This window comes from Carcharhinus amblyrhynchos, chromosome 2 (genome assembly GCF_965287045.1).
Source record: "Carcharhinus amblyrhynchos chromosome 2, sCarAmb.v2.hapA, whole genome shotgun sequence".
Classification (NCBI taxonomy): Eukaryota; Metazoa; Chordata; class Chondrichthyes; order Carcharhiniformes; family Carcharhinidae; genus Carcharhinus; species Carcharhinus amblyrhynchos.
This window is the reverse complement of record NC_137325.1, coordinates 6,948,850-6,962,397: the sequence shown is the minus strand read 5'-3', so window position 1 is coordinate 6,962,397 and position 13,548 is coordinate 6,948,850. Positions and strand designations below refer to the sequence as shown.

The 13,548-nt window shown below is 42.3% G+C and overlaps 1 protein-coding gene across 1 annotated transcript in view; it reads right to left on the bottom strand.

Annotated features, from left to right (window-relative positions):
• Positions 1-13,114, bottom strand: part of nek11 (NIMA-related kinase 11) — a 227,565-nt gene extending 214,451 nt beyond the window's left edge. Inside the window, exons 1-2 of the mRNA XM_080215135.1 lie at positions 13,024-13,114; positions 9,809-10,064 (exon numbers count right to left, since the gene is read on the bottom strand). Of these exons, the coding sequence (XP_080071261.1) occupies positions 9,809-9,975 (167 nt within the window). The 5' untranslated portion in view covers positions 9,976-10,064; positions 13,024-13,114. The remainder of the gene's footprint in view (positions 1-9,808; positions 10,065-13,023) is intronic.
• Positions 13,115-13,548: the final 434 nt, after the last annotated feature.

Genomic DNA, 13,548 nt, shown 5'->3' with positions numbered 1-13,548 from the left:
TCTTTAAGAAATTCAAATTTCACCATCTGCTGTGGTGGGATGCAAAACACGGGTCCCCAGACTCTGGGCCTCTGTATTACTAGTTCACTTCAAGACCATAAGACTTGAGAGCAGAAGTAGGCCGTTCGGCCCATCGAGTCTGCTCTGCCATTCAATGAGATCATGATTGATCTGATATGATAATCCTCAGCTCCACTTTCCCACCTTATCCCCATAACCATTGGTTCCTTACTGATTACAATCTGTATGGTCATTGTCACACAGCTGTCTGTGGGAGCTTGCTGTGCACAAATTGATTGCTGTGTTTCCTACACCTTCCAAAAGTACTTAACTGGCTTTAAAGTGCTTTGAGACATTCAGTGGCTGTGAAAAATGCTACAAAAATACATCTTTTATTTGTGGGAAGAGCCAAGATAGGGCTATAAGTGTAAGATAGTCATTAATAAACTCAAGAGGATTCAGAAGAAACATTTGATTTATTACTGCCACATGTTTTGGCATACAGTGAAAAGGATTGTTTCTTGTGCAAATTGCAGACAAAGCATACCGTTCATAGAGGAAAGGAGTGAGTGCAGAACGTTACAGTCTTAACGAGGGTGTTGAGAAAGATCAACTTAATGCGAGGTCAAAAGTCTGGCAGCAGGGAAGAAGCTGTTTTTGAGTCAGCTGGTACGTGCCCTCAGATGTTTAACTTTTACCCCTTGGAGGTAGGTGGAAGAGAGAATGGCCTTAATTATGCTGGCTGCTTTTCCAAGGCAGCAGGGAGTGTAGACAGTCAACAGATAGAAGGTTGGTTCCAGTGATGGACCCTTTGTAGTTTCTCTGCATAGAAAGTAGTTGGAATGCGGAACTCACTATCACAGGGAGATGAATAGTCTAGGTGCATTTAAGGGGAAGATGTATAAGCACGTAAGGGCAAAAGGAGTAGAAGGATACTAAGCAGGGAAACACAAGGCTACAAGTGGGGAAATGAGTGTTACGAAAAATATCAATTCTGGAGCAGGCAAATTAACACAAGGGAAATGTGAACAAGTACACCATTTCACAAACTCTCCTACGATAAGGGAAATCTGTGCGACCCAAGTGCTTTAACCTCATCCAGAAGCTGGGTTTAAATCCAAACAAGTTCAATAAGGTGGACAGCACTTCTCTGCTGATCAGCCTTTCGGCTGAGACCAAGGCAGGAATTCTCCCACCGTTCACACCCTGCTGCCACTGCCAGTGAAGAGGGGGGATTTGGCACTCAGCCAAATCTTCATTCACTGCAGTGGGGACCGGAGAATCCCAGGTTGGCGAATCTGGCCCCTAACAACAAATCAAGCCCAGGATCCGGTGCAAATAACTCATCTTGTCAGCTTGGATCTTGTTTGTCTCTCTTGTGGGGACCATGAATTGGATTCAATTTGAATTTGAATTGTTTTTTGGAGCAAGCAAGGAGATGGATTAAGGGTTGGCCCTGTCACTTGGCACATTGGCTTTGTGACTAAGAATAGAATAAACATTTTTTTAAAAGTACTCCTGTGCTGATTCCAAATGAAACAAATTTGCCACTTTAAACCTAACTTCCAGTAACTGCAAATTCACAATGTCAAATGACTATAATTTGGAATCAGAGTATGATTTTTACACAGCATGATCTTAAATATCTCTTCTAAATTCAAAATCACATCACTTCACTGGAGTTTTACCTGAGCATGTCTGGTGATGTAAAACTCATGATGTGGGTATGCCGGCGTTGGACTGGCGTAAACACAGTAAAAAGTCTGACAACACCAGGTTTTAGTCCAACCTATTTATTTGATAATATTCTCACTAGCTTTCGAGGGGACAGCCTCTTCACCTGACGAAGAGGCTGTCCCCTCGAAAGCTAGTGAGAATATTATCAAATAAATAGGTTGGACTAAAACCTGGTGTTGTCAGACTTTTTACGATGTAAAACTCAACACTACCAGTGAGAATTCAGAAGTTGCAAATGATGCAACACAAGTGCCCCCAGGAGGCACAATTCACAAATTACACAATCACCAGCTCACAAACCTCATTGCATTGGTGCCATCCAGAACTTCCATTCCCTGGAAAGGGCTTACGGTTGTATTCCAGAGGCACCCAAGATGATCAGCCCAGTCCCTCCCATTTCCCAAAACACAATGGTTGTTATAATTTAGATACAGTAAGAAGTCTCTCAACACCAGGTTAAAGCCCAACAGGTTTATTTGGTAGCACAAGCCACAGGCTTTTAGAGCACTTCTCCTTCATCAGGTGAGTGGGAGTTCTGTTCACAAACAGGGCATATATAGACACAACTCAATTTACAAAATAATGGTTGGAATGAGAGTCTTTACAGAAAAATCAAGTCTTAAAGGTATAGACTGAGTGGAGAGAGGGTTAAGCACAGGTTAAAGAGATGTGTATTGTCTCCAGCCAGGATAGTTAGTGAGATTTTGCAAGCCCAGGCAAGTCATTGGGGTTAGAGAGAGTGTGATATGATCCCGGTTGAGGCTGTCCTCGTGCGCAGAGCTTGGCTATCAGTCTCTGCTCAGCGACTGCGCTGTTGTGCGTCATGAAGGCCACCTTGGAGAATGCTTACCCGAAGATCAGAGGCTAAATACCCATGATCGCTGAAGTGTTCCCCAACAGGAAGAGCATACTCTTGCCTGGTATTGTCAAGCAGTGTTCATTCTTTGGGATGTCCTGAAGCATGGGACATTGGGGAGACCATGCAGACGCTATGACAACGGATGAATGAACACCATTGTCTGTATCTTTAAGACTTGATTACCTAGAAAGACTCACATACCAACCATTATTCTTTTTTTCACCTTCTTCCGTCGGGAAAAAGATACAAAAGTCCCACACCAACTGATTCAAGAACAGCTTCTTCCCTGCTGCCGTCAGACTTTTGAATGAACCTACCTTGCATTAAGTTGCTCTTTCTCTACACTCTAGCTCTGACGACATTCTGCACTCTCTCCTTTCCTTCTCTATGAATTGTATGCTTTATCTGTATAGCGTGCAAGAAACAATGCTTTTCACTGTATGTTAATACATGTGACAATAATAAATCAAATCAAATCAAAGAGGGAATGAGGCTGTGTTTTGTGGATGAAGAGAGTTAGAACAAGGAATTTGCGTGAACATCCTGCTCTCCCATTGGTGCTATGGGATGTTTTGATGTCTGGGTGCGTGGGCTCCTTAATTATGTTGGCTGCTTTGCCAAGACAGTGGGAAGTGTAGACAGAGTCAATGGATGGGAGGCTGGTTTGTGTAATGGATTGGGCTACATTCATGACTTTTTGTAGTTCCATGCAGTCTTGGGCAGAGCAGGAGCCCAGACCAAGCTGTGATAAAACTGGTCTTCCGCTCTGGTGTAATACAGTTCTTATATATACTGAAGAATAATGCCCTAACCATTCCCCCAGTTTGTAACAGCTGCCCTCACTTATAATGAGAGAATGCATTTCATTGTGACAGGATTGCAACATTAACAGACCTCATTAATATTCCTCCTTGAAGTATTTTCAAACAAACACAGTGGTAGTTATTATGTTACTGCACCAGTTATCCAAATACCTGGACTAACTGACTTATAATCCAGAATCCTAAAATCAGATCCCACCAGGATAGTTGGAAAATTTACGTTCAGTGAATTAAATATATCAGGAATGAGATTTTAAAATCTGGCCACGTAACTACCAGATTGTCATAAAATCCCAACTGGCTCAAGGAGGGAAATTGCCGTCCTTACTCAGTCTAGTCTATATGTGACTCCAGGCCCACAACAGTGTATTGGGCTTCTAAATGAGCTCGCAAGACACTCAATTGTATTCAAGGCAGCTCACCGTCTTCTCAAGGGCAGTTAGGAAAGGACTATAAATGATGGTCTTTGCAACACACCCATATCGTATGAATGAATTAAGAAAAAGCAGATAAACTGGCCATTATTATTGCGGGGTGTCTTGGATCTTGCTATGCAGAAAAGGGCTGTCTAATTTGCAGTGATTGCACATCAGAATAATTAATTGCCTGCAAAGAGGACCTTTAAAGCATTCAAGAAAATCACCAAACCATAGATCAATACAGCACAGAGGGAGGACATTTGGCCCATTTAGTCTTTGCAAGCTCTTTGAAAAAGCTATCCAGTTAGCCCACCTCCTTGGCTCCTTCCCCCTTCTATTCTTTGCCCAATTCCCTTTGGAAAATCTGACCTTGAACCTTCTTGAAGTGCGGCACAGTGGCAGAGAGGTTAGCATTACACAGCTCCAGGAACCCAGGTTCAATTCTGGCCTTGGGTCACTGTGGAGTTTGCATGTTCTCCCTGTACCATTGTGGGTTTCCTCTGGGTGTTCTGGTTTCCTCCCACAGTCCAAAGATGTGCAGGTTGGGTTGATTGGCCATGCTAAATTATCCCTTAATGTCCCAAGATGTGTGGGTTAGATGAATTAGCATGGGAAACTCGTGGGTTTACAGGGATAGGGTGGGGAAGAATGCCTGAGTAACATACTCTGCCAGAAAGTCGGTGCAAACAATGGGCTGAATGGCCTCTTCTGTACTGTATGGAATCTATGATGAATCTGCTTCCACCGCTACCTTTCCAGATAGCGCTTACCTGTTTATAACAACTCAATGTGTAATAAAAAAATTTCCTCATGCCAACAATTTTTTTGGCCAACTACCTTAGTTCTATAGACAGGTTCACCTCCCCCCAATTCCCGCACCCAGCATCCTCCCCACCCTTCCATGACCAGTTTTCCCATGGTGGAGGCAGCTCGCCATTGGCCACTGACGGGATCTTCCAGTCCAACCAAAGTTAATGGCCTTTCACCATTGGTGGTGGTGGTGATGTGGTGTTGGGGGGGTGGTGGTGGTGGTGCCTTTGGCAGGATCATGAAGATCCTGCCAGCGGGAAGGTCTGGAAAATCCCAGCCCTTGACGACATTGACCCAAACAGGGGCCGGATTGTGGCGACTCGGGGAATTTCACTGTAACTTCATTGCAGTATTAATGTAAGCCGTAACTTGTGACTAATAAATAAAAACTTTAAACTTTGAATCATGTCTCTCTTTGCCAATCGCCTTCTGGAAAGAGTTTCTCCTTGTTAATTCTATCAAACTTTGCCAAGAAGTTTATACAAAATAATTACACTCCTTCTTCTTTTCCAGGGTACCATTAATATCAAAGGGAACATTATTGCCCTAATGAACTCAAGCAAGGAAAATTAATGCACTGGTGCATTAAAAAGTCTCTTTTGCCAAAAAGGTACACCAATTAATAATAGATAACTAAAAACATAATTTTGCTTGGCTTAGATTTAAAAACAAATTGAAAAGAGAAGGTTCAGCCTTTCTCACAAGACACTGAGACACACAAACCAGCAAATAAAGGGTCTTTCAGCATTTTCTCCACCGCAGTAGCAAAATATCAAGCCATCTTTATTCTGTTCTCTTGAGCTATGCAGGACCGAACACTAGACAGAGTTCCCAAATCAGGTGGTTGCTCTGAAAATGTTATAGAACCCTCTAGGTACCTGACATATTCAAATGATTTGCAAGATAAATACCAGGCCAGGGTTTAATTAAGAAAAAAAAGATGGAGTAACAACCACAGCAATTGTAATACTTATCAACCTGCTCCCAAATTTCACCATATTAAATCCCCTCTGAAAACAAGTCCCCATTCTCCTGATGGTGTGAACAGAATTTAACTTCAAGAATGCCATCGCATTTGGTAAACGTCATGAGGGTGGGGTAGGTGGGCACAGTGGTTAGCACTGCTGCCTCACAGCGCCAGGGACCCGGGTTCGAGTCTCAGCTTGGGTCACTATCTGTGTGGAGTTTGTACATTCTCCCCATGGCTGTGTGGGTTTCCTCCAGGTGCTCCGGTTTCCTTCCACAGTCCGAAAGACAAAAATTGAAGTTTATTTATTAGTCACAAGCAAGGCTTACATTAACGCTGCACTGAAGTTACTGGGAAATTCCTCTAGTCACCACATGCCGGCAGCTGTTTGAGTCAATGTATCTAACCAGATTGTGGGAGGAAACCCACACAGACACACGCAGAAAGTGACCCAAGCCGGGAATCAAATCTGGGTCCCTGACACTGTGTGACAGGTTGGGTGCATTGACTAAATTCTCCCTCAGTGTGCCCAAACAGGCGCCAGAGTGTGGTGACTGGAAGGTATTCACAGTAACTTCATTGCAGTGTTAATATAAGCCTACTTGTGAAACTAATAAATAAACTTAAGCTTAGGCAGTGTGATTGTGTGAATCCTCAGCAAGGTGGGCAGTGTCTGTGGGGAAACACTTTTCTGTTGATGGCTTTTCATCAAAACTGAAAATAGGTCATTGGCCAAAAATACTTAGTTCCTCTTTTCACAGACGCTGCCTGATCTGGTGAACATTTCCAATATTCTCCACTTTTATTTCAGATTTCCAGCATTTTACTTTTTGCCTGTGCGATGATCAACTGAAAATAGAAGCAGCTGCCAGGGTGATATCTCCACATAAACACACTTTATCAAACCTTTCTGCACTCATACTGGAAGAGAAGCCATATTTGGCTGTGTTATGTAGTGTTGGTAGGATGGTAGGACTGATGTATGAGGAGAACTGGACTAGGTTAGGATTGTTTTCGATGGTGTTCAAACGAATGACGGGTGATCTCATAGAGACTCTAGAAATTCTAACAGGACTAGACAGAGTAGATGCAGGGAGGATGTTCCCCATGGTGGGGGAGTCCAGAACCAGAGGTCACAGTCTGAGGATTTGGGGTAGACCATTTAGGGCGGAAGTGAGGAGATATTTCTTCACCCTTGAGAGTGGTGACCCTGTGGAATTCATTACCACAGGGAGTGAGTTGATGACAAAACATCGAATGTATTCAAGAGGCGGCAGGATATAGCACTTGGAACGAATGGGATCAAAGCTTATGGGGAAAAAGCAGGATTAGGCTATTGAGTTGGATGATCAGCCATAATCGTGATGAATGGCAGGGCAGGTTCAAAGAGCCAAATAGCTGCCTCCTGCTCCCATCTTGTTTCTATGTGGCACACTTCTGGTGTTGTCAAAAGACTTCAGGCTTTGTTAGGAAAGAATAGGTATTTATTGATAAAGAGAAATTAGGTCAGGGATTTTTCATACCCAGGCTGCCTTGAAGCAGCCTACCCATTGCTCCAATCCTTACATCTTTACTACATGGCTTCCTGATGCATTCTGCCTGAGAGATGACTCCACCCTGTGGGGTGATCACTCACTCTCAGACCCCATTGATCCCTCAAGCCAGGTAACCCTCTTCTGCTGTGCTGTCTTAAAGAGATAGGCATCACAATCACCACATCCCTCCCCCTTTAACTGTTTTATATAACCTTCAAAAGAATCAATTTATTCAATTGACATTTTAAATAGACGTGATACACACAAGTTAGACATTTGTAAATCAATGCAGCGATTATGCAATGATGAGATTTTGAGGTTTACATTTGATACAACACTTCTACAAAATGGCTTCAACTAAGCACAGGTTACTCACCATGAACGAATGTCAAAACTGAGGAGTTTTAGACATAGAGAAAGAGAAGTTACTCTACAAGTGAGAAGTGGCTACCTATAACCATTCTAGCTAAGACAGGGCTGATTTCTTATACAGTGCAATGTGATAATGAGAATATGGCAGAGGCGCACGGATCAAATCCTCGCTTCAAAATATGAATTCATGGAGACAGCATCAGAAAATCTTGCGTCAGACGCCCAAGGCTGTGAAATCCCTAAACCAAGGATTACTACAAAACCAAGTTCAGATTCTACTCCAGTAGAAAATCTCTGGATTTTTGATTTGATTTATTATTGTCACGTGTATTAGTACAGAGTGGAAAATATTGTTTCTTGTGCACTGTAAAGAACAAAGAAGATACAGTACAGGAACAGCCCTTTGGCCCTCCAAGCCTGCACTGACCATGCTGCCCGACTGAACTAAAACCTCCTACCCTTCCAGGGACCGTATCCCTCTATTCCCATCCTATTCATGTATTTGTACAATTGCCCCCTAAAAGTCATCGTATCTGCTTCCACCACCTCCCCGAGTTCCAGGCACCCACCATCCTCTGTGTATTAATTGCTACATATGTAGATAATAAATCTTGGTGACGCAACAGACGTTCATAGTGCGTAATCATTAAGTTTGTTATTGTACTACTGAAGTAAAGGGGGAGGGATGTTATGCATTGCGATAGCAATGTATCGCTGCCATCAGAGGGTTCTGTCTCACTTCCATCTTAGCCTGTAATGAAGCAACATTTATCTCAATAAACTCTGACTTGCTGGTTTAGTAATCCACAATGTGGCTACCTATTATTCTTCTCATTGCTGTAGAAGAGGCTAAAGCCCCAAAACAAAACCGGCTGAAACATGGTTTATTGCAGATAACTCTGACTGGAGCCATTAAGAAGTAAGTCACAAATGGGATTTCAGCAAGGGCATCACAGGAAAATAGGGAGTGATAAAAAATCAACTAATTACAGCTTATTGCTTCTGCACAGAACTAGTTCCAAGCCTAAACCAATCATTTGTCACTCTGCACCCTTGCGACCCTGTTTACCAATGCACATAATCCGACGTTACAATAGAAGCGTTTAGCCAGGAATTATTTTATCATTAGGACTTTAAGTTCCTGTAATTTGATTCTCTGTAAATAACTTTGGGGATTAATTCAGATAGTCGTTTAATTACTCGCCTTTTCACAAACAGGGAAAACCCTCTCACATGAAAGACCGATTAAAATGCACTTACATAACAGATGCATGGCAAATATACGGCTCAAATCTATTTCTAACAAAACATTTCAAGGATTTTACCTTCCCATGCCCTAATTGGGCACCTCTGACCTTCCTTTGATAAGTTTCCACGGTAACACAGCTCAGATTGTTAACTCTGAATCGAATATTATGGAACTGAAACCGTATCTTGGCAGTTTTAATTGCCAGAAACCAGGGACTACTTCCTCGCTACATGGCAGAGTAGAATTCGGAAAACATAGCCAATAATAGCTGTACTGATTTTACTTTTTGCCTTTAAAAAGTGTGATGGAAATATCAAATTTTGTCCCAATGTCCAGCCAGCACAAGCCCAGTCCCATCTCCCTATTAACTGGATTTTTAAGAATGTGAATGCTGTTGCTACATCTTTTCCTCTGCACTAACTCACTTATTTACTTGTGTTCAAAATACCACAAAACCACAATATTTTATCAGGGCTGGGATTCTCCAGGGTTGTACACCCTGCCACCAATGAGGACCGAGAATTTGGTATTCCGCGATTGGTGTTTCTCCATTGCAGAGAAACTGGAGAATCCCAGTATTTATCAAAGTCGAGGAATTCTGGTTCAGGGAATTCGAAACATCAAATGATGGTGGGGGGGAAACACGGAGTGATGTTGGTGGATTCCTTACATGGAGGAGATACAACTGGGTGGCAGATCATGACATTCAAATGAATAGTGATGGGAGTCCCAACCTTTCATAGTGGGAACCCCATTATGTCAATGGCAGAGGGCAGAGATTATCTGTGGGAAATCCCACCAACTTGAAAGATGTTTTGGGATTCCCATTGGATTCTCCACCTTCTCTGGCTTTCTCACCTGCCACACATAACTGCTTAGTAATCTTTGTCTCACACACGTAACTGCTTAGTAACCTTTGTTACAGACACACACAAAACTGCTTAGTAATGTCTGGCATAATCTTGATTTATTATATTAATAACTGATGACCATGTACAGTGACCATAACGCTCCTTTAAAGCTTAAAAATTAAACTTACAGCTCTTCTCCTTTTCGGGATTTCTTGTCCAGAACGAGATAAACCAGCCCAAAACTGCCTCTCCCAAGCTTCTCTTGTACCTGGTATCTTCCTGCAATCAGTGACTCAGTGCAGCCCGCTGCTAACGTGTTTGTAACACTTTTTGTGGCTTCTTGGAACTTAGGCATGTTTCCCCTCTCACTGAGCGTATCTTGACAGCTTCCTTCCAGTATGCTTTGTTTTTAAGTTCCCACATATAGAGCCTCCCAAACACCTGCTGGAACAACAAAATGCCAAGACAACTCAGTTGACACAGCAAAAGGACTGAATACTTCAAATAGCCCTGAAAATTACCATCAATGTTAAATTAATTGAGTAACAATAACAAAACGTAATGCTAGAAAATTATTATAACTTGTAGTCAAGAATCAGGAACAGCAAAATTTAGGAAATAGAAATTAAATGTGCCAATATTCCATCATGAATGAGGTTAAACAATTCACAAGTGATGAAGTAATGAGTACTTCACCAATGTAACCCAAATTATATTCAACAACTTTTCAATGCAACATTTTCTTAAATCACACTGACATTTGAGTTATATGTTGTTATTGTGGGGGGAAAATCATACATTTTAATTGTACAATTTTGTTTCAAGTGGCTCCTGATCTGCCAAGAATGCAAGGCACTACAAAATGTCATGAATGTAGCCCAGTCCATCACACAAACCAGCCTCCCTTCCATTGACTCTGTCTACACTTCTCACTGCCTCGGCAAAGCAGCCAGCATAATTAAGGACTCCACCTGGACATTCTCTCTTCCACCTTCTTCCTTCAGGAAAAAGGTACAGAAGTCTGAGGTCATATACCAACTGACTCAATAGCAGTTTCTTCCCTGCTGCCGTCAAACTTTTGAATGGACTTACCTTGCATTAAGTTGATCTTTTTCTACACCCTAGCTATGACTGTAACACTACATTCTGCGACTGTCTCATTTTCTTTCCTATGAATGGTATGCTTTGCCTGTGTAGCACGCAAGAAACAATACTTTTCACTGTATATTACTATGTGTGACAATAATAAATCAAATCAAATCAGAACTATTCTTTTGGAAAAAGGACCATACTTAGTGATCAATTTATTGCCCAAACACTGTTACTCTTTATTAATGCAGATTTAATGCAACTTCCATTAAGCTGTAATGGCATTAATTACTAAACACTGTTATTCTTTATTAATGCAAGTTTAATGCAACTACCATTAAGCATTCAGATTGACCTGTGCAAAAACTGCCAACAGGAAGCTCATTCGCACCATCTCCTAATTGTTTAAACTAAGGTTTTCCACCTGTGTTTGGCAGCCTGTGACTTTTTGTCATTTAGAGTTGAGTAAAATTGCATCAAGGTGAGCATAAAACCTCTGCCCACCCTCCATGACCTCCACCCCCAACTCCTTCCCTTCACATAACACCCTCCACCTCCTGAGCTGATGTGCACTTCATAATGGTTTCTGACAGCTAAGCACAACATATTTGGCAGTATGAAAAACTGGGGAACAAGGGTGGCACAGTGGTTAGCACTGCTGCCTCACAGCGCCTGGGACCCAGGTTCAATTCTGGGCTCAGGTCACTGTCTGTATGGAGTTTACACATTCTTCCTGTGTCTGTGTGGGTTTCCTCCATATGCTCTGGTTTCCTCCCACAATATAAAGACGTGCAGGTTAGGTTGATTGGCCATACTAAACTAACCCTAGTGTCAGGGGTTTAGCAGGATAAATATGTGGGGTAGGGCCTGGGTGGTATTGTGGTTGGTGCAGACTCAATGGGCCAAATGGCCTCCTTCTGCATTGTAGGGATTCTATGAACTGTAGAAAAACAGCAGTGAAGAGGTTATTAAAATATTTTGGGATGATTTGAGTTAGTCAATTTTATATTAACTGTTTCTGATGATGGTTCACTGAATTGAAACATTAACTCTATTCCTCTCACTACAGATGCTTCCGGACCTGCTGAGTACTCCCATTATTCACTGTGTTTCTTTCAATTTCCAGCATCCACTTTTGTGCTTGTGACTCCTCACTCCAAATCTTTTGCGATGATAATAAACAAAGACCCCTGTAGGTCCCCACTGGTAAAATCCTCACAGGCTGATAACAATTCCTGTATGATACCTCTAAAGTCTATAAGCCAACCAATAACCTATCAAAGGAACAGGAGGAGACCATCTAAAGTTTGAAGTTTATTAGTGCCACAAATAGGTTTACATTAACACTGCACATACTCCAAAACTAGCTCTTTCCAACCTCATGATAAATACTATTTGCCTGTCATTACTGTCCTTACTGACCTACACTCATTCCAAATTTATTTATTAGTGTCACAAGTAGGCTTGCATTAACACTGCAATGAAGTTAACTGTGAAGATTTCCTAGTCGCCAAACTCCGATGCCTGTTCAGGTACACTGAGGAGAATTTAGCATGGCCAATATGCCTAACAAGCACGTTAGGTGGGACTGTGGGAGGAAACCGGAGCACCCAGAGGAAACCCACGCAGATATGGGGAGAATATGCAGACTCTACACTGACAGTGACCCAAGCCAGAAATTGAACCTGGGTCCCTGGCACTGTGAGGCAGCAGTGTTAACCACTGTGCCAGTGTGCCACCCTGATGTGTGATAGGTTGAGGTGGGAGGAGGGTATACATTTATAAAAAGAGGTTGGCAAACACACAATTGCAACAGTCCAGAAAACTGGACAAAGTAAACATTTCAATAGAAAGTTCTCCATTATGGAAGATACTCCATTTCTTATTTCTAGGCACAAGGAGGATTAAACTACATTGCAAACTTTAGCAATTTCACACATATTTTGGTTAAAATGACTTATGTATTTTTTCCGACTAGCTTAGCGGTTTAAAAAAGGGCAGCATGCACAAGTTGGGCCGAAGTGCCTGTTTCCATGCTGTAAACCTCTGTGACTCTAAAAGTTTTAGTTATAACAAGAAGCTTTTGCAGGGGGTGGGGAGGTGGCGACAGCACCCAAAAGCCAGCCCCGGAGAAGTTAAAGAAACTAAGTGAAGTTGTTCTACTGGCAATAAGGTCATGGTAAAAAGTCAGACTTGTTGTCAGACTTTTTACTGTGTTTACCCCAGTCCAACGCCGGCATATCCACATAATAAGGTCATGCACAGTCTGCGACAAGTTTTGCACAAAGAGCCGGGCAACATGTGCCGCACTCACCTGCCCAGGTAATAGAGACAGCGATACAGTGAGGAACTGGGCTCACTGTTCAAATTGACAACTGCAATCAAGTAATTTAACTCGATCTATCTCTCTATATATATGCAATAGTTTTAATGCAATAAATTCTACACAACGGTATCATGCATTACATTCTATGCAGTAGATTTTATGCAATGAGCCTATTTATTCGCTGCACCTTGTTTACCAGATGGAGGATCCCCGGGGCGGGTTTAGCGTCCTGGTTGCTCGGCAACGGCGCGTCGTCTGCCGGGAGCCCCCCCCGTAGTAAGAGATAGACCACTTTCACAGTAACGTCACTGCGATGGCGGCCACCATCATCCACCGGAAGCAGCTCCAGCAAGAGTCCCTCACCGCTTGGATCCTTCAATACAACCTGTTTCAGAGTGACAAATTCTCTTTGAAATTCCACTGATTACATGTTTGATCCTGAATACTTTTAAGTTTATTTATTAGTGTCAGAAGTCGGCCTACATTAACACTGCAATGGAGTTACTGTGAAAA